The sequence below is a fragment of the Heterocephalus glaber genome, unplaced genomic scaffold, assembly GCF_053883595.1.
Source record: "Heterocephalus glaber isolate CG9 unplaced genomic scaffold, H.glaber_assembly_v1.0 deba00001497, whole genome shotgun sequence".
Classification (NCBI taxonomy): Eukaryota; Metazoa; Chordata; class Mammalia; order Rodentia; family Bathyergidae; genus Heterocephalus; species Heterocephalus glaber.
In genome coordinates, this window is record NW_028258320.1 from 58,959,342 (window position 1) to 58,981,000 (window position 21,659).

The following is a 21,659-nucleotide window of genomic DNA, read 5'->3' on the forward strand; positions in this document are numbered from 1 at the left end:
AGTGTGTTTCCTAAAGCCACATGGCTCATTAAATGTAGAAATAGTTCCCCTGATCAAGTAAATCGGTTGCCCTCAATATTAAGTCAGTGCATTTGGGAATATGAGGGCAATGCCCCTCTTGGCTCCTAAATCCTTCCTACAGTCTTCAGAAGTGTCAAGTGAGCATCTGCCAAGAACACGGAGACTCGGTTGACATCATCTGTCCACCACTAGCAGACATGCCTATGCTATGGTTCTGTCCTCTGCAAAGTGGCTCCTGGGCTACAGAGAACGATGAAATTTATCCCAAATAACTGGCTTCATGTCTGAAGCTCTGAGAGCCTGCATTTGTACGATTCCAGTGTTTCAGTGTTGATAGCAGAGACCTGCCTTACCCTGGATCCCACTCCGTCAGCAAAGATCAACCTAGTTTTAACCATAGACTTTACTAGATCCAAAGCATGAGCACAGCTCATCACAAACCAAACGAGAGAATAAGGCTGTTGCTACCATGCACAGTGAGTGTGGTTTGGCTGTCCCACTGAGGCCCATGGCTAAGTCTTCTGACTTCTTGGGCATGGCTCCAAAACACAAGGAAATGAGCGATGCTATAGAAAGGAATTATCATAATGACTGAGATTTTGCCTTGCAGGAAGCTCTTTTTCAACTATGCAAGAGCAGTGGCAGGAACCACTGTGTTTGCACAATTTAAGCCTTGCTTTCCCTCAATCTCACTTCAGTGACAAACTAGAACAAATATACTAATGTCTTCTGGGAGACGTGGACTTTGCTCAATTTGAGTTAATTTTCCAGGTCACCAGTTTAATTCCTCAATGCTCTTCATCATCTGGCCATCACTGTACAGTATTTTACCCATTGTTATTTCCATGCCTCGAAACTTTTAGCCCAAGACTTGAAAGACATTAATATTCAAAGTTATCAGAAGTTATCATAATTTACCTGATTGTAATGATCCATCTTCAAACAGCTATAGAAGTCTAAACAACTCTATTTCTATTTGCTATGTCAGATCTGTACTTCTGATGACATGGAAATCAAAGGAAACCAACATACCTGCTCCGCTTCTGAGTAAAGACAGCGAGAACAGAAAGGCTGCATGCTTCAGTCAGTCAGTTCGCCCTTTGGAAAACTTTGTAATGACTAATCTCTAAAGCAAACCAACAATAAAAATAATCTAATTTTAAAAGCAAGAAGAAACATTGTGGCTATACAATCTCTTAATATCTTTCTGTCTCTAGCACTCAAGACAATATCTGGTACATGGCAGATGCTCCATAAAGCTTTGGCAGATTGAATAAACAAATAGTGAACAAAGTAGAAGCTTCAGATCCAGCTCTGGGTTCAGCCCAATTTCTTTTTCCTACTCACTATCAACATCCGTGACAACCTGAGCCTCACTATCACATCGATTGCACAAGAACCTTTTGCTCCAAGACCTGTGGGGCTTTCTTGCTGAAAAGCCAGAGCTCTTTCTCCATAATTTCTCAGTTTCACCAATCAAAGGCCTCCGCTTCTCCTTGACCCTGCAGAGTGGCATTTCAGAGTCTTAACAGTATGTGTGGTTAACAAGAAAGCCTCCTACCTCACAGCCGTCCTTTATCATCCAGTCAATCACGGGGCAGTGGCCTCCATCTGCAGCCCAGTGCAGAGCTGTGCAGCCTCCCAGGTCTCTAGCATCCCAAGAAGCTCCGTGTCTTCGGAGGTATTTCACAACATCCAGGTGTCCCTCGTAGCAAGCAAGCATTAGACTGCAACACAGGGAAGCAGCAGCATGCAGCTGTGAGTGCAGCTCTGCGCATGGATCCACACTTTGCCCTACCCAGATGAAACCAAGAAAGTCTAATTTGAATGAAAACTCACGTGCTTTACTCATAGAACATACAGGTGACCTTCTACTGTTGAGCAAAATATGTTATATCCATGGAATGGAGCATTACTTGGCCAGGAAAAGGAAATAAAATGCTATGCCAGGGGTACAGCATCTTCTAATACAAGATGCCTGACATAAAAGACCACATATCACATGATCCCATTTATACAAAATATCCAGAGTAGCCAATCCCATAAGACAGAACTAAAAGGCTTGTGACTGCCTGGGGCTAAGGGGAAGGAGTGACTTATAATGAACACACAGCATCTTTCTAGGGTGATGAAAATGTTCTGTAACTACATAGTGGTGTTGGTTGCAAAGCTGTGAATTTATTTTATCATGCTGAACTGAATATTCTAAAGGTCCATATTTTATGGTGTATGGATTATATCTCAATAATGAAGGGACTACAAACTAGTATAAAATATTGGATTTAAAAATATCCGTGAGTCCATGATAATATTTTAAAAAGAATAAAGGCAATAAAAAAACTCATTTATACTATTAGAGATAACATTAGGCCAATTCCTTACCTTAAAAATTAGTATTTAAGGAAAATCAGTAAACATTTACCATACTTTGCCTTTATACACTAAAATGTGATCCATCTCAGCTGAGGGGAAGCTCTTTTTTTTTTTTTACAGGTAACTGCCAGCTTATAAATATGGAAGGAATCATAGAATTAAAGAAATCCTTTTTTGCAACTTCTAATTTAATACCTGAGTCAGACAAATATCATCAGTGGATATTAAAATTATTGGGTAAAAGATTAGTAGGGAATGAGATATTCACACAATGCTGAATTATTACCCTGTAGAATATTTTCTAATTCCTGTCAAACCTCTAAACCTAACTTCATTTTAGCAATAAAAGGTAAGATGAACAAGTGCTGGGCCAGGGATTTAGCTCAGTGGCACTGCACCTGCCTCACAAGTGCAAGGTCCTGAGTTTGATCCCAGATAATGCAAGAAAAATTAAAAAAAATAAACAAGTGACTGTTCCACAGCTGGGAGTCCATTAGGCAAATCCAGAATATAGGGCATTCTAGAAGATCATGACCTGTGCTCTTTGGCGGGTCATTGCTTTATAGAGAGAGGGAGAGAAAGTAAGCAGAGAGGGAGGGAGAAGAAAAGGAAGAAAGGTGAGAGGTGGAGAGGCAGAGAGTGGGGAGAAAGAAGGGAGAGAGAGAGGAAAGGAGGAAGGGAAAAGGGGGAACAGAGAAGGAGAGAGGGAGGGGAAAGGAAAGAGCAGTCTAGAAAAAAGACTACCAAAACCAAACATGTTGTGTGTAGGCCTTGCTTGTTCACAGTCTAGCCTCAGCCTTTGCCCCCAAATAAAGCTACAGATGACATTTTGGAGGCAAGCAAGGAGACCCGTGTAGATAGCAGGAATTGGTGAGAGGTGCCTTAGGTGTGGTGGTATGTTGGCTATGCAGGCTAATGACCTTGTTTGCAGGAGACTCAGACTGAAATATTGAGGGGTAAAGGGTGAGGATATCTACCATAACCTTGACATAGATAAGCCGCAGGTGAGGGATGGCAAAAATATAGACAGAAAAGCAAATGTGACCAAATAACCAACAACTGCCAAGCCTAAATGGTAAATACCCAGGTGTTTGTTGGAATATTATCTTTGCTAAATGTTTGAAAATTTTGAACCAGGCATAGTAGCACCTGTAAACCCAGCACTCAGGAGGCTGAGGCAGGTGGATGGCCGTAACTTCAAAGCAGCCTGGGCTACATAGTGAGTCCCTGTCTCAAAAATAAATACATAAATAAACAAACAAACAAATAAATAAATGTTTGAAATTTTTAAAAAATAAAGAGTTGGAAAATAAAACAGAAGATCTTCCCAGTAAGGAAAATGTACAAGGGCCTCTTTGAGCACTGGAAGAAACATCACCCAGGCAAAGCCCAGCAAAGCTAGAATGGCCTAGCTACCGAATTCCCACATAGCACCAGCCCTGGGAGACTCCCAGGAGACAGAGAAAGCTTCACCTGCCCAACGTGGGCTCAGACTCATCCAAACAATCCAAGGTCTTTCAAATGGCTGTTGGCAAGCTTGGGAAGAAAATTTCATTTTAATACTTAAATAAAATGCTCTAACTCTACTTACCTGGATGGTGTTTTTTAAAATAATGCTTTCCTAACTAAAAAGTAAGGCATGCTAAGTAGAAAGGTTCCTGCGTCAGAATCACTCATACCCTCCCCTTGCTGAGGACAAGCCCCTGAGACTGCTGGACATGCTCTGGAAGACAGGGCTGCTGCAAACCAGCCTCCTGAAGCCTGGGCTACCCAACCAGGAGCTGAGACCTGGGCTCCTTTCCAGGGACAGGGCACCTCTGAACCTCACTGCCTTCCTACTTGCAGAAAGCCAGCTAAGTCCCTGTGTGCCAGGCCACTGGAGTCTAACTTCAGTCTTCTCAACAACCACAGTGTCACCTAAACGGTAACAGCGAGGCACCCCAATGATCTGCTGGAAACCTGCTTTACAGGGCCATGCTTGTCCTGCCCTCCCAGTGGGCAGCCCATACAAGCTCCCAGCAGGCTCTACTAGAGCCCAGTGCAGAGAAAGAGGCTCCTGCTTGCAGCTCCTGGGCCCTTATCAGTGTCAGCTTTCTGAATCCTCTCACAGGACCCTCAGGCACTTCTCATGTATGCCTGATGTCTGTCCCAGACTTCTCCTTCCCTTTTTGTCATATCATTCATTTTCTTAGGAATTTGTACACTTCCGTTTCACCTCTGCTGACAGTTTCTACATACTAAATTTTCATATATCAGCACTTAAATCAATCCACTACTGCTGGAAATTTAAGTCGTTTCAAATGTCTCACAATTTTAATTGAGACTACAGCAAACACCCTTATTATATAAAGTCTTAGTTGCATCCTTATTTCCTAGGGATACAATTTCTAAAAACAGAGTCACTGTGTCAGAGGCCACAGCTTACTTTACCCCGCATGCGCATGTGTGTCCACGGATGTATGTACGTACATGTGGGCACATGCACAGGGGAGGGGTTGTGAGGGAGGTGGGGAGCCACCCCAGGCCTCTCACATGTCCCCCAAACACTGTACTACTGAGCTCCACCCAGCCTCTGGCTCACTCCGGATCCAGGTGTCCAGTTGCCTTCCGAAAAAGTTCCATCAACTTGCACATCTAACATCTCTATCTGAAAGTGTCACTTGTACTATTCAAACACTATCAGTTTTTAATTACCGATTTGATAGGTAGTATTTTTTCATCACTAGCAAGGCTAAATATTTTTTATTGTTTTTATTGATTCTGCTATAAATTGTCTTTTCAGGTAAATTGCTCTTTTCCTACTGGGTAGAGTTATTTTTTGGAGTGTCTTTCTGCACTTCAAAGATGCCAGTTATTTGTCTACAGCACATATATAAAAATTTCCTCAGATTGCCCTTGACTCTGTAATTAAGTGTTCTGAGGGGAGGAGTTATTTTTGGTGTTTTGATACTGGAGATTGAACCTAGCACCTTTGCACCAAGCTAGGTCCCATTTTTTACTTTTTGAGACAGGGTCCAGCTAACTTGTCCACCTTAGCTTGAAACTTGAGATCCTCCTACCTCAGCCTTTTTTTAAAATTAATTACATTGGTACATTTTAGTATTCAATATAATGACATTCATCATTGGAAATTTGCACCTTTAAGGAAGCTCCCCGCCTCCATCCAAGGCTCCTAGGGCAGAGAAGCTCAGCCAGTCCCAGCACCCAGAAGGAAGCTCCCCCACTGCCATCCCAAGCTCCTAGGGCAGAGAAGGTGAGCTGTGTGGGTGCCAGAAGCACCCCCTCCCGTGGAAATGAGAAGACACGTAAACAAGTCTCAAAAATAGACTTCTGGATCACCTACAGCAACCCCAAAGGGAAATGAGATGGAACAATCTTTTACTCAACCACCTGGACTCTCTGAACTGGCAACAAAAGAGGATCTGGGAAAAATGAAATCAGAAATAATTACTCAGATAACAGCAAAGATTGTACTCATGGTGCAAGACATGATTAATAAATCTAGAGAGGACACAGATAAAAAAATAGAGGATCTGAGGAACATGATGGAATCCCAACATAGGTAACAAATGGAATCCATAAAACAGATACAAACAGATTTCCAAGAGATTAAAAACTCCATCGAAAGTCTGCAACAGAATGAACCAGTGTGAGGATAGAATTTCACATATAGAAGATAAGATTGCAATTAGTGAGGAGGAAAAGAAAAATTGCTTTAACATTGTAAGGGAACATGAGAAATCAATCCAGCAGCTGCTAGACGATGCAAAGAAGAATAACATAAGACTGACTGGAGTCAAGGAAGAAAGAGGAGAGAGTACAGATGACATAAAAAAAATTCTTCACAGAAGTGATGGCAGAAAAATTCCCAAGGAGGGGAAAAGATCTTGACATACAGATTAGTGAGGCATATAGGACTCCAGCTAGGCTTAATCAAAAAAATCTACACATAGGCATATAATAGTTAGGATTCCAGAAATCCAACAGAAGAACAAAATTCTACAAGCAGTGAGAGAAAAGAAACAAATCCACCTAAAACGGAAAGCCCATCAGAATCACAGCAGACTTCTCAATGCAAACCCTCAAGGCAAGAAGAGCTTGGAGTGATGTATTTCAAGCCCTAAAGGAAAACAGCCTCCAACCTAGATTGATGTACCCTGCAAAACTATCTTTCAAAATTGATGGAGAAATAAGATACTTTCATGATAAAGAGCACCTCAGGAACTTCATGAATACCAAACCGGCACTCCAAAAAATTTTAGACAATACCCTAGGAAAAGACAATGAGGATCACAACCACAGGAAACCCAGCAGAATGAATCCATTGGGCGTGACAAATTACACACAAAGGGGGAGAATCCAAGGAAAAGAAAAAGTCATGACAAGGCTTTTAAAACTTTTGACTTCATCTCCCTAATGAGTGTATAATTCAGTCTTATTATGGTACTGATTAGTATTTTTCTGATTCTAGAGTTGCACACCATTCCTTGTGCTATACTGGCTATTTATCATCTTATGTCTACTTTTTAATTGGGTTGTCTATTAATGAGCTCTAAGAATTCTTTATATATTCTGCTCATAGGTTATATGTATTGTAAATATGGTCTGTTTAAGGACTTTTCATTTTAATGATGTCATTTAAAGTTCTAAATTTTGATGGAATCTCATTTATCAATTTTTTTTCTTTTATACATCATGTTTTTTGTATCCTATGTAGTTCTTGCCTACCCTGAATTCATAAATATTTTCCCTTATAATTTCTTCTTAAAGTTTCATACTTTTAGGCTTTCTTATTTAGGTTCATAGATCCCTTCAAGTTATTTTCATGTATGGAAAAAAAGGGTTGAGGTTAATTTTTTATATACAGATACCAGGTGTTCTAGTGCCATTTGCTGAAAACACTACCTCTTCCTCGGCTCTTGAATTGAGTTTATATTCTATAAAATGCTAATGTTAAATAATCTTTCAAAACTCAGTGGACTATATATGTGTGGTTCTATTTCTAGATTCTCTGTTTTATTCCAATGATCTATATGTCTTTCCTTACACCAACACTGCCTTGATTACTGTAGCTTTAGAAGAAGTCTTAAAATTAGGTACTAAACGTCTTCCAACACTGTTTTTGTTTTTGTTTTTAACTTTTCTAGGTCCTTTGTACTCCTACATAACTTTTAAATTTCATTATCCAATTCTTCATTTATAGCAAGTATACACAGACCTGAATTTTTAGATATACCTTGTGTTTTCTAATCCTGCTAAATTCAAATACAAGCTCTAGGGGCTCCTAGAGATTTCTTAGTATTTTCTCTGTAGATGATCATTTCATCTACATATAAAGATTTTGCTTCTGCTGTGCCAATCCTATCCTAGTTGTGTCATTTTATTGACAGACTATTTTGGTGGGGACTAGGTTTCAAAGTTTAATGGACAGATAAAGAGTAAGCATATCTGCCCTTGTTCCCCACCTTAAGGAAAAAGCATTGTATCTTCTCCATTTATATAAGGCATTCTTGCTGGAAGTATGGAGTACATGTCTTTAATCTGTTGAGAAGTTTCTATTCTACTTCTAGGCTCCTGATAGCTTTTACCATGAACAGCTGTAGAATTTAGTACAATACTTTTTCTCCAACTAGTGACAGGATCATATAGCTTTTTCCTTTCCTCTGTTAAAATGATGACTTTTGGGGGTGGATCTTCCAATGCTGAACCAACACTGCCATCCCTGTAACAAAACCACTTTCTACATACTGCCACATCTGACTTCCAATAGTTTGTTTCGTTAAACAAATTTGTATCTATGTTCATACTTTTTTCTTCTATTATCTTTATCCAGTTTTAGGATTAGCACAAGGTTGAGTTCCTAAAATGAGGGGAGAAGTGTTCCTTCTTTTTTCTGCTTTAATTGTTTGATATAATTTAACAGTTAAAATGTTTATGAGCCTGCTGTTGTCATATAGGTAGGTTTTCAAGCTAGGAATAGACTTTCTTTAATAGGTGCTATTCAAATTTTATATTTCCTCCAGAGTTAGTTTCATTCATTTGTCTTCCAAGGTACTTCTTAGAAGTTGTCAAATTTATTTCAAAAATGATTTTTGTAATATGCTTTCTATATCCTTTTACATTCTGTAAAATCTGTGGTAATGTCTCCTAGATCTTAATATTGTAATTTAAAAAATGTATAACTGATATTGTGTAACAGGAAGAAAAGGTCTAAAAGAGCAGGGGAATTGGGAGGGGTAGGGGAAGGGAAAAAAGGGAAAGGAGAAAATGTGAGAAGAGGAAAAAAAAATGGAAACAAGGTCTTTGCAATTAGGGAAGGGTGGAGGGGGTGAAGGGAGGGCAAGAGAAGGGAGAAAAAATGGAACCAAGATACTCATATGTAAAGGTACAAGATCCCAATGATGAATGTAACTGTATTTTATACCGAAAATGTACCAATAAAATAATGGGAAAAAAAAAAACATAAAGTAGTTGTAAAACAGTCCTGTCATTCTCCTGGATTATGTTCTGGGGACTACACATAATATGATAGATAATTTTGATTCAGAAACAAAATTCATTGGTAAATAAAATGTCTATGGGGAAGGGGAACTGCTATATATTTCCTAAGGGAGATATGATTTAAAATTTATTTTTTTATTTATTTTGGGGGGGGAATAAACTGGGTTGGTTTTATTAGGAACAACAAGAAAAGCCCTCAGTAGATGAGGGGAACCTCCAAAGAGAAGACACCAAGGAAACACCTTAATCTAGGAGCTTGTGTGCCCCTTTTGACATCGGACAGGGGCAGATGAACATGTGAAAATGAAGGTAAGCAGTTGCCACTGAACAGATTCTTGTTGGCAGAATGTATAAGTCCTTTGTAGTCCAATTAGACTTTTGTCCCTTATGCTCCAGTTTCCTGAGGCTTATTTCAGTTTATCCAGGTCCTGGTCTCCATTTATTCAGGCCCTTGCCCTTTGTCCTTTATCTCCCGGTTTCAAACCTGCCTCAACAGTGGTGATGCTAACTGCTATTATGGATGTATGGGCATTGTTTTCTCTGGCTGCCTCCTTGCTGAGAGGGGGCACAGGCAGGGCAACAGTCAGAGCCCACAAATGTGAGGTCTATCTAAGGGGCCCTGAGTAGAAATCAGAAGGAACGCCTATCGGTGAGTCTGTCTGTGCCACCCTCTGTAGTTTCAAAGCTGTCATTTGCACCTTTACATAATTTCTCTTGGTTCTTATTTTTCCCCCTTCCCCTGCCCTCCCATCGACCCTTCAATCCCTCCCTTATTTACAAAGACTTTGTTTCCATTTTTTCATTTTCCCATATTAATTCCATTCCCTTCTTTACATTCCCCTACCCCTCCCACTTCCCCTTCCCTTTTGCCCCTTTTCTTCCTATTTCACATTATCTATTATAGCTATTAATCCTTATTTACACTTTCAGTTTCTCACACTAGAGAAACTATTCGGTATTTACACATGTGTATCCTATTTATTTCACTTCAGAGTATGGCCTCAATGTGCATCCATTTAGCTATAAATGGCTCTAGTTTCTCGTTTTTTATGACGGAGTAACACTCCATTTTATTTTTTTAAAAAAATACATTTTCTTTATCCAGTCTCCAGTTGATGGGCAATTGGGCTGCTTCCAAGTTTTAGCTATCACGAATTGTGCTGCTATAAACATGGGTGCACATATATCACACTGGTATGATTCTTTTAATTCTTTGAGGAAGATACCCAGCAGGGGAATAGCTGGGTCAAATGGGACTTCCAGTCCTAGTTCTTTGAGGTATCTCCATACTGATTTCCACAGTGGTTGCACCAGTCAACACTACCACCAGCAGTGGAGCAGTGTTCCTCTTTCCCCACAGCCCCGGCAGTATTTGTTATTGGTTGATTTCATAATGGCAGCCATTCTTTCTGATGTGAGGTGGAATCTCAGCATTGTTTTCATATCCATCTCTCCAAGGACCAGGGATGTTGAACATTGCTTCATATGTTCCTTTGCTGTTTCTACTTCTTTGTCTGAGAAATGTCTGTTCATTTCAGATGCCCATTTTTGGATTGGGCCTTTAAATTTGGGAGGTCTGATTTTTTTTAAGTTCTTTATAGATTCTAGATGGTAGACCTTTGTCTGAGGCACAGCTGGTAAAAATTTTTCCCACATTGTGGGTTGTCTTCACACTGTTAGTGGTTTCTCTTGCTGTGCAGAAGCTTTTTAATAAGAAGAGATCCCACTTGTTCATTGTTTGTGCTAGTTCATGGCCAACTAAGGTTTTATTCATAAAATTTTTTCCTACACCAATGCCTTCAAGAATTCTACCTAACCTCTGTTCCAGCTGGTTCAGCATTTCTGTTTTAATATTTAGATCTTTAATCCATTTCAATTTTAGTTTCATACATGGTGAGAGATATAGGTCTAGTTTTAATCTTTGACAAGTTGAAACCAATTTCTTCCAGCACCATTTATTAAAGAGGCTATCTTTCCTTCAGTGAAGGTGTTTCCTTTGTTGAAGATGAGGTGGCTGAGTGTGTCTGGAGTTGTTTCTGTATCTTCTTAATCTATTCCATTGATGCTCCAGTCTGTTTCTTTGCCAGTGTCATCCTGCTTTTATCACAGTAGCTTCATAGTATAGTTTCAAGTTGGGGCCTGTGATACCCCCTGCCATGCCTCTGGTTGCCTAGAATTGCTTTTGCTATTCTGGGTCTCTTCTTGCTCTAACTGAATTTTTGGATTGTTTTCTCCAGGTCCGTGAAGTATGCTGCTGGGATTTCAATTGGGATTGCATTGAGTTTTGAAAGAAGAGCCACTTTCACTATGTTGATTCTTCCTACCCCGGAACAAGGGATGTCTTTCCATTTTCTGATATCATCTTCAATCTCTCTTTTCAGAGTGCTATAGTTTTCAGAGAAGAGGTCATTGGTTTCTTCCTTAGGTTGATTCCTAGATATTTCAGTTTTTTGGATGCTATTGTGAAAGGAATTGTTTGCCCTATTTCACTCTCAGTGAGTCTGTTGTTTGTGTACAGAAAAGCTATTGATTTTTGTGTGTTGATGTTGTATCCACCTACTTTACTGAATTTGGTTATTAAGTCCAGAAAACTGTTGGTGGAGTTCTTGAGGTCTTCTATATAGAGTATCATGTCATCTGCAAATAATGACAATTTGACTTCTTCATACCTATCTTTATTCCTTTTATTTCTTTCTCTTGTTTAATTGCTGTGGCTGTTTCCAAGATTATATTGAACAGCAGTGGTGATAATGGACATGCTTGTCTTTTTCCTGAATTCAGCATGAAGGTTTTCAGTTTTTGACCATTTAGTATGATATTAGCTGTTGGGTTTTCATAGATGGCTTTTATCAGATAGTAGATAGATAGATAGATAGATAGTAGAGACTGCCTATTCCAATTTTTTGTAGGATTTTTATCATAAATGTGTGTTGGATTTTGTCAAATGCTTTTTCTGCATTTATTGACATGATCATATGGGTTTTGTCCTTGGTTCTATTGATATAGTGTATTACATTATTGATTTGCATATGTTGAACCATCCCTGCATCACGGGGATGAATCCCACTTGGTTGGGGTATATGATCTTCTTGATGATCTTCTGCATTCTATTTGCCAGTATTGTACTAAGGATTTTTGCATCTATGTTCATTAGTGAGATTGGCCTATAGTTTTCTTTTTCAGTTGGGTCTTTCTCTGCTTTGGGGATCAAGGTGATGCTTACTTCCAGGAATGAATTCGGGAGTATTGCTTCCCTTTCAGTTTCATTGAAGATTTTAAAGAGTAGTGGCAGTAGTTCCTCCCGAAATGTCTTGTAGAATCAGCAGTGAAGACATCAGGACCCAGGCTTTCCTTACTTGGTAAGTTTTTAATTATGTTTTCAAATTCATCAGTTGATATTGGGTTGTTCAGAATTTTTAGGTCTTCTTTCAACTTTGGTAATTCATATGTATCTAGGAATCTGTCCATTTCTTCTGTGTTTTCCATCTTATTGGCATATAGGTTCTGGAAGTAGATATTGATGATTCTCTAGATTTCTGCTGGGTCTGTTGTAATTTTACCCTTTTCATTCCTAATTGCATGGATTTGGGCCTTTTCTTTCCTTTTTCTGATAAGGTTGCCTAAGGGTTTGTCAATTTCATTTATTCTTTTGAAGAACCACCTCTTAGCTTCATTGATTTTTTGTATCGTTCTCTTTGTCTCCATTGCATTGATTTCTGCTCTGATCTTTATCATTTCCTCCCTTGTATGAGATTTGTCTTTGTCCTGCTATTCTTTTTCTAGAAGCAGGAGGTTCAGCATCAGCTTATTTGGGCTCGCTCTGTTTGCCTAATATGAGTATTCACTACTATGAATTTCCTTCATAAGACAGATTTCATTGTGTCCCATAGATCCCAATATGTTGTACTGGCATCATCATTTACTTGTAGGAACTGTCTGATTTCTTCTTTAATTTCCTCTGTGACCCATTGGTTATTCAGAAGTGTGTTGTTCAATTTCCATGTGTTTATGAAATTCTTGCGGTTTCTTTTGCTACTGATCTACAATTTCATCACACTATGGTCTGATAATATATAGGAGATAACTTCAATTCCTTTGCACTTACTTAAACATGTTCTATGAGTGACTATGTGGTCTATTTTGGATAATGACCAGTGTGCAGCTGAAAAGAATATATATTCTGATTTTGTGGGATGGAACACTCTGTAAACATCTGCTAAGTTCATTTTTTCAAGAGTTTGATTGAGTTCTAGTATTTCATTATTTATTTTTTCTCTAGTTGATCTATTTGTGACAGTGGGGTATTTAGGTCCCCCACTACTATTGTATTAGTGCTTATTTAATTTTTCATGTCTGTTAATATTTATGTAGTTGGCCGTACTAGTGTTTGGTGAAAATATATTTATGACTGTCATCTCTTCCTGTTGGATTTTTCCCTTTACAAGGATGTAGTGTCCTTCCTTGTCTCTCTTAATCAGTGTTGGTTTGAAATCCACTTGATCTGCAAAGAGAAGAGCTACTCCTGCTTTTTTTCGCATTCCTGTCACATGGAGTATTGTTTTCCACCCTCTAACTTTCAGTCTATTAGTTTTTTAATTAAGTGTGTTTCTTGTATGCAGCATATTGTTGGATCTTATTTCTTGACCCATTTTTCCAGTCTATTTCTTTTTATTGGTGAATTGAGACTATTAACATTGATGTTTATAACTGATACTGTTGGATTCTCCCCCTTTACATTTAATTTCTTGTTGTGCCCAATGTGTTCATTCTGCTGTGCTTCCTGGGGTTGTGATCCTCATTGTCTGTTCCTAGGATATTGTCTCAAATTTTTTGGAGTGCTGGTTTGGTACTTGTGAAGTTCCTAAGGTGCTCTTTTGCATGAAAGTATCTTATTTCTCCATCAACTTTGAAAGATAATTTTGCAGGGTACATCAATTGGGGTTGTAGGCTGTTTTCCTTTAGGGCTTGAAATACGTCACTCCAAGCTCTTCTTGCCATGAGGGTTTGCATTGAGTAATCTGCTGTGATTTTGATGGGTTTTCCTTTGTATGTGATTTGTTTCTTTTCTCTAACTGGTTGTAGAACTTTGTCCTGTTGGGTTTCTGGAATCTTAACTATTATATGCCTATGTATAGATTTTTTTTGATCAAGGCTAGTTGGAGTCCTGTATGCCTCACTTATCTGTGTGTCAAGTTCTTTGTCCCTACTTAGGAGGTTTTCAGCCATCAATTCTTTGAACAGTTTTTTATGTCATCTGTACTGTCTCTTGTTTCTTCATTGACTCCAATCAGTCTTATGTTATTCTTCTTTGCATTGTCTAGCAGCTGCTGGATTGACTTCTCATGGTCTCTTAGTATTTTAAAGAAATTTTTCTTTTCCTGGTCACCAACTGCAATCTTATCATATATATCTGAAATTCTGTCCTCACATTGGTTCATTCTGCTGCGTAAACGTTCAATGGAGTTTTTAATCTCCTGGAAATCTGTTTGCATCTGTTTTATGGATTCCATTTGTTTCCTGTTGGGATTCCATCATGTTCCTCAGCTCCTCTATGTTTTTATCTGTGTGCTTTCTAGATTTATTAATCATGTGTTCCACAATGGGCACAATCTCTTCTGTTATCTGAGAAATTATTTCTGTCCTTTTTTTTTTTTTGGTACTGGAGATCGAACTCGGGACCTTGTGCTTGTGAGGCAGGTGGCAGAACCACTGAGCTAAATCCCCAGCCCCTGAGAAATTATTTCTGATTTTATTTTTTCCAGAGCCTCTTTTGTTGCCAACTCAGGGAGTCTAGGTGGTTGAGTATCAGATTTTTCCATCTCCTTTCCCTTTGGGGTTGCTTGAGGTGATCTGGAAATCTGGTTTTGAGACTTGTTTATATTTCTTCTCATTTCAACGGGGGTGTGGGGGTGTGCTGCTGGCACCCATGCAGCTCACCTCCTTGGCTCTTGGGGCAATGGTACGGCAGCCCAGAAAGTTCACCTCCTCTGCCCTGGGCCCAGCTCTGCTCCTCACAAGTTTTTATACTTAATTATTCCTTTTCTTGGAATTTATTTTGGTAGAGGCTTTAAGGCCAAGATCTGCCTCATTTTTTTCTTCAGTTAGCTCATTTTCTCAATACCTTTGTTGGTTTGCATTTCCCCCATTACCCTATACTAGGTTCTTATTCATATGGAGATCTCCTTTAGAATTTCAATTCCATTTATTTTTTCCAAGTATTTGTATCAGTATCACACTACTTTAATTACTAAAACTTTTAAGTTATTTTAATATCTGTCAAAACAAATCCTTCATAGGCTGACAAAATTTTAGCAATTATTATCATATTTTTCCAGATATGTTGCAAGCATTTTGATAGGTTCCCAAGAATAATTCTATTTGAGGCTACATTCAATCTATATGTTATTGTGGGAAAAACTGAAAATGTTATAATAGTCTGGCATATGGTATATGTCTGTTTTTTAAATCTTTATATCTCTTTGTATAGTTTTTAAATTTTTTATTTTCAAATTTCTTTAGGTATTTTTATTCTTAATTTTCTCCATTATATTCATTAACCAGTAATTGTAGGTATTTTAAACATTTTTTTCCTTGTCTTATAGCTGGCCACCGTATTGAACTTCCTTAGCAAATCTAAGTATGTGAAAGGTAATTCTCATGAGTTCTGAGAGACAGGAATCCTACCTATTTCATATCTTACCAAGTTGACCAGCTTTCCAAAATACTGTCTCATTATGAAATAACAGTATAACCTATATCATACATCATGCACTCTTTAACACATTTTTTCAAGTATTAACTCATTTAATGCTCACAATAACCCTATGACATGCGCATTTCTATCATCCCTATTTTATAGATGGTGAAATCAAAGTACAGAGAGGTATATAACCTGCCCAAGGTCACACAGTGTGTTCATAGGTCGGGGTTTGACATCAAGTTTTCTGGCTCTGCCTGTATTCTTTTTGTGTTTGTTTTTGGTTGTTTTGTTTTGTTAATTCTTTTATTGGTACATTTTAGGTATACAATACATTTACATTTATCATTGGGTGCTTGTACCTGTACATGATGTATCTTGGTTCTTTTTTTTCCCCCATTACCTGTGCGCCCTTCACCCCCTTTGTTTTGTTTTTTGAGACAGGTTCTCCCTATTTAGTTCAGGCTGGTCTTGAACTCACTATGTAATCCAGGCTGGCCTGGAACTCATGGCAATCCTCCTACCTCAGCCTCATGAGTGCTGGTATGTATAAGTATACCACCACACCCAGCTTCTGCTTGTGTTCTTGACTTCTATCTTACTGTTTTCTTTCTTTTTTTTTTTTTTTTTTTTGGTACCGGGGATAGAACTCGGGTCCTTATGCTTGCGTAGCAGGCAGCAAAACCACTGAGCTAAATCCCGAGCGACTTCTCTCTTATGAGCTTCACTAACTTAGAAAATAAATTTGCCCACACTAAGAATGACACTAGCTTATTGTCTGAGGTAACTTAAAAGAAATTTGTGTGGTGCCAAGCATGAAGGCACACACTTGTAATCTCAGCACTCTAGGAGGCTGAGGTAGGAGGGTCACAAGTTCAAGCCCCACCTGGGCAACTTAGTAACTTAGTAAGCTCTTGTCTAAAAAATAAAAAGGCTGAGGATGTAGCTCAGTGCAAAGGCCCTGGATTCAATCCCTAGTACTTAAAAAATACACTTTTTTTTAACTTGAAAAGGAGCTCAGTTGTACCCAATTTTTATTTTCAACTTTAATATACTGATGGGCAGTGTTTTATTAGAAATTTCCTAATATTAAATTTCTTTATCCTCTCCTAATGCCCTCTTAGTTGGAGAGGAAAAGTTTTATTAATACCTACAAACACACAAATAGATTTTTTTTCCCTTAATATCAGATTTTAGCAATAAGGTTATAATCTGTAGCTTTTCATCTTCCTCTCTGCTCTGGAAAGGTTCAAGGTTATTACAGGTGCACAGAAAATCTGAACAAACTCCCTGGTAAGACAGTTAAGTCACAAAGCCTGTGCTTGAGGTGATACTTTAGTAAATTTTCTAATTTGTTGCATGGATATTGGCTATTTCAGATTTTCTGCTTCTTAGGTTGTATTTGGTGTTGTAAGTTTTCTCTATAAAAAAAGTATCCATTTCACTGAAATTATCAAATCTCTTGGACAGAAATGTACCATTTCTTTTCATGTTTAAATTTCCACTATTACTACTGGGATGTCTGTCCCCTTTTCAATTTCTAATTTTGCTTCTCTTTTCTTAGAATTATAAGAAATTGGTCTGTTTTATCATACAGGCTTTTTAAAAGAGGCAACTCTTACATTTCTCAATAATCTATTATTTTTTGATTAATCAATTTCTCCATTTTAATTCTTTCCTTTTTCCCACATCCCCTACATTTTTTTCTTTTTTCTTTATAAAGTGGCACTATTCTTTTGAACTTCTTGAGCCGATGGCTTGTTCCAAATTAACCTAAGAATTATTTGGAAAATGCTTTGTGCACTGCGAGTTTTTAAGGGTTGTTTTTTAAAAGCTGTTCTTGCACTAAATTCAAGGAGTGGAGTGGGTAGGCTTTCTGATTCCAGAAATTAATTGACATTTCCATGATGGCCCTTATATAAAATGCTTTGTGGCTGTCCCAGAGATATTTATGTGTGTGCATTATGTGACCACAAGCTGTTTAAGAGAAGAAGGTCTGCATTTTGCACACTGTTCTACCCAAACATCAAGTACAGTGCCTGGTGTGTGGTCATCATTTAATAAGTATTGACTGGTTGAATTAATTAATTAAATCTAATCACTAGATTAGTATTTATTTCTCTAAAAAACATTCTTTATAGCCAGGTACAGTAGCACACATCTGTAATCCTAGCACATGGTAGGCTGAGGCAGGAGGCTAAATTTGAAGCCAGCCTAGGCTACATAGCAAGAACTTTTCTCAAAAAGTAAAAAAAAAAAATTCCCCTATCTTTTGTAAGTATGATGTTTTTTCCATGACCTTTTCCTCTATGCCCTCAGCTCATTCAGATGAAACTTCAGACAAGTTCTGTGCTTGCACTATTGATGCTGATTTCTGACTGCTTCTCTAGGAACAGCTGGGATTCCAGGTAAACAGAGGAAGGCTGAAATGCAGTGAAAGCCCTGAGAGAGAGACAAAGTGCCCAGGCCAAGCACTCATGACCCAGTGCCTTGTGCTGAGCTGGTGATGCCTACTTTAAAAGTCAACACTGACTGAGCTGGAGAAGGGAGACACAGTATAACTGATGCCTATGAATACCCAAAGAATCAAAGCACAAATGAACAGCCACCTTTGTTCTCACCATCTTTCCTTTGGGACCTACTCACCTCTCAGAGCTGTCAAAAGAAACAAAATACTTAAGTCAAAAACCCTTTGGGCACATGCCTTGTACCATAAGGGCACACAAGAACATGAGCACATTTCAGGCATCTCCCGTGTCCTACCTGTCCTTGCCACTTCCATTCTTCAGATTCACATCTGTGCCACTGGAAACTAAGATCTTTACAAGCCTAAAAGAAACCAAGTAAAAAGTGTGAGGTAGGTTGCTTTAATGACTTGGAACCCAGGATATCCTGGTAAAAATCAGTACTGAGACAATTAAGGCACATCTTTGCAATACCTCCATCCTCAGAATTCAGCTGATTTTAAAGCCAGCATTACAGATACTCCTTATTTATTCCTCAACTGGTCAAAGGAAACTCCAACTTGATGACTGCTTTTATTTGCATAACTCTCACATGCAGCACAGAAAAAATACAGTAGAGTAAAATTACAGTACTGTGTTGTACAGTACAATCAGCAAAAATTACAGTACTATACTATAGAAGAAGCCACCAGCTATTGTGTTCATTCTTGCATGGTGGCCCTCTCTCTGTAGGGTGCACTTCTTTTCCTACTTTTACTTGGCCCAAACTTGCTCTGCAAAGCCTGTTTCTTTTCCTACCTTTAATAAAACTTTGCTACCACTTGCACTTTTCTTGGCCAATTCTTTGCTCAGGGCAGAAGGAACCTGGAAACCACCTCCAGAAGGAGACTCCAGAAACCAAAAACCTGGTTACATATCTGGCTTAGCCAGCCAGAGGCAGCAGGGAAGGCCCTTCGGCACGTTTTTATTTGTTTGTCTCTAAAATGCTACAAGGTCATCATCTTTGTGGTAGTCTTCCTCTCTTCCACCTCCCCCTCCTTCTCCTCTCCCCTAGGCTGGGGAACTCAGGAGACTTTTTTCATGGAGCCAAAAACTGTTTCTTGCTTTTCTCTCCCTGTGGCAGGGAAGTGCATGGTTTCTGTGTTTTTCTTATCCAGTAAGAGGCTCACGGGTCTACCTCAAGCTTATCTCCCCTTTCCTTTCTTCTTTTTCTCGTTTCTGGTCACTCATTGCAGGAGAACAGCCAGAGAGCCATTAAACCATTTGCAGAACAGATGGTCCAGGTATTGTGCGTGCGACCTAGAGTTTAGTAAGCCTTCTGGACTTCACCTGTCTGTTCTCTATGATACTTTGCTCGGCTTTCTCACTCTCTTGGGAAAAGCAGCTGTTGGCAACTTATTCTCCTGCCTGAGAAGCCTCCTACCCAAGTTTATTCTTTCTGTGCTCAACGTACCATCTCCACTTTTCCCCTAGATGCACTTTTCTTTCTCGGGGTGTTATTTCTTCCTAGTTAGTTCACCTCTTCACCATTATGGTTTGTCACATGAATCAGCCATATAGGTTCTGCCATGTTTGTTTTCTACTGACCTCATCTCATGGTCACTGGAAAGTCTCACCCTTGTAGGTAGAAGTCTCCAATTACAAGGAACATGTGGGCTTCCTCCCTCTTTTATTTTGAATTACGCTAGAAACATGTGCCTGATGGGGTGAGCAGAACAAAAGAACACCCAGTAAAGCTCAACTCAACTGACTGTGAGTGAAATGTAGAGCTATCCTTGTTCTTAGGATTTTTAAAGGTTTTTCCCTTGGGGAAAAAAAACCTGGGGGGATCTCTTTACTGCCTTAAACAAAGTAACAAAGTTCTTACCATGGGGTAAATGCAAAAGATATTGTATCTCAAATGGCTGGACCCTTCTTAAGTAAAGCTAGCAAGTTGCCCAAAATGCTTAAAGGAGTCCTCAGATACTGTTTCTCAAGTGGCTCCAACCTGCTTAAGTAGAACCATCAAGTGGCTCATGTCCTGGTGGGGAGGGACTCCACCCTGATCTTCTGGGAGTGCTGAAGGGCTAGGAAGAGCCATCAAGTGGCTCAATAGAGTTCTTCCTAAGGAGTTAGCAGGTCCCTGTACGGAGACAAAAAGCCCTCAGTGGGGCTTTTTTCTATGCTTCTATAAAAGACAATGGCAACATCCTAGCTTCAGAGACATCTATCTAGTGAATACTTGAATCTCACAAGAGAAGCCTCAAATCTACTTCTGCATGGGACCCATCTTAAGGACCAGAGAGCTAGCTGTTTCTCTCTACATATATAGGCCCAAGATGAGCCACGGGAAACTTCATGAACCACACCCCAAGGATTACCATTGACCTCCCTGTCAGGCTGTATCCTTAATCAGTGGGAAAAATTTGACCCTAACAATTTGGAAAAAAAGACATCTTTGCAATACTGCATCTACTATTGCAATACAGTTTGGATTCAGCATGAAAAAGGAAATGGTGAAAGGTGGGTGCAGGATGGCAGTTTAAATTCTGAGACCATTTTTCAGTTAAAGTATTTCTGCTTAAAACATAGTAGAGTGAAGCCCTTATGTGCAGGCTTTTGTGACCTTTTATATGGTATTTAGAGTGGCCCTGAGGAAGAAGGAGAAATATTTGATGATCTTGTCCTAGGATCTCCACCTGTGTCTTGGGGGATACAGGTTTTTCTCATGTGTTTAATGAAGACAATCACTTTCTTCAACCTCCATATAATCCTCAGGCCATTACCTCAGTCCCATCCCCTCCAAGTGACTTAAGAACTCCACTAGAGCCTAGTGCCCCAGAGGAAGCCAACAATCCTCAGCCTCCTCATCATGCTTCTCAGACAGCCTTAAGTCCCACTGCTTGCACACAGACAGCTTTAAACTCTGCAGAATGAACTCAGAGTGGTGCTTCTTACTCCTCTAACTCACAGTTCATCCTGCCTGAGAGAGGTCCCAGGAGCAGAGGGGACTACAGGAGTTTGGGTCTCTTTTTCAGTTGCAACCATCCAGAAATGCAAAGGATGGATCCTAGAGGATGTATAAGAGGATCCTAGTAAATCTGCACATGGGTTTCAAACTTTGGCCCTCACTTTTGACTCATCAAAGTGAGAGTCATTTTGGCCATTTGCTGTACCCCAGATAAAAGCCAAAGAATCATAAAAGAGGCTAAGAACTATGCAAGGGAGGAATATGCTTTATTTATTTATTTATTTATTTATTTATTTATTTATTTGGTACCAGGGATCAAACTCAGGACCTTGTGCTTGCAAGGCAGGCACCAGAACCACTGAGCTAATCCCCAGACCTTAAAGGATTTTTTTTTATTAGGAATATGCTTTAAAACGGGAAGGAAGGCAGAGGAGGCTTCTGAGCAGCCTTAGTACTGCTCCCAGTGCAGAGGAGGCTTCCAGGCCACTGTAGCATGGCTCCCAGCAGACAGGAGGCTTCTGGGCAATTGTAACATCACTCCCAGCACACAGGAGGCTTCCGGGCCATCTTACCACTGCTCATAGTGCAGAGAAGGTAAGCCAGCCGCACAGGGGCCAGCAGCACACACACACAGAGCCCCGACCCCTCAGCC

The 21,659-nt window shown here is 39.4% G+C and overlaps 2 protein-coding genes across 4 annotated transcripts in view; one reads left to right on the top strand and one right to left on the bottom strand.

Annotated features, from left to right (window-relative positions):
- Positions 1-21,659, top strand: part of Adam12 (ADAM metallopeptidase domain 12) — a 435,473-nt gene that overhangs the window by 404,101 nt on the left and 9,713 nt on the right. The window lies entirely within an intron of this gene.
- Positions 1-21,659, bottom strand: part of Fank1 (fibronectin type III and ankyrin repeat domains 1) — a 179,567-nt gene that overhangs the window by 2,424 nt on the left and 155,484 nt on the right. For all 3 annotated transcript variants that reach the window (XM_021253288.2, XM_021253290.2, XM_087185169.1), the window contains exons 6-7: positions 18,356-18,421; positions 1,583-1,748 (exon numbers count right to left, since the gene is read on the bottom strand). In XM_021253288.2, the coding sequence (XP_021108947.1) occupies positions 1,583-1,748; positions 18,356-18,421 (232 nt within the window). The remainder of the gene's footprint in view (positions 1-1,582; positions 1,749-18,355; positions 18,422-21,659) is intronic.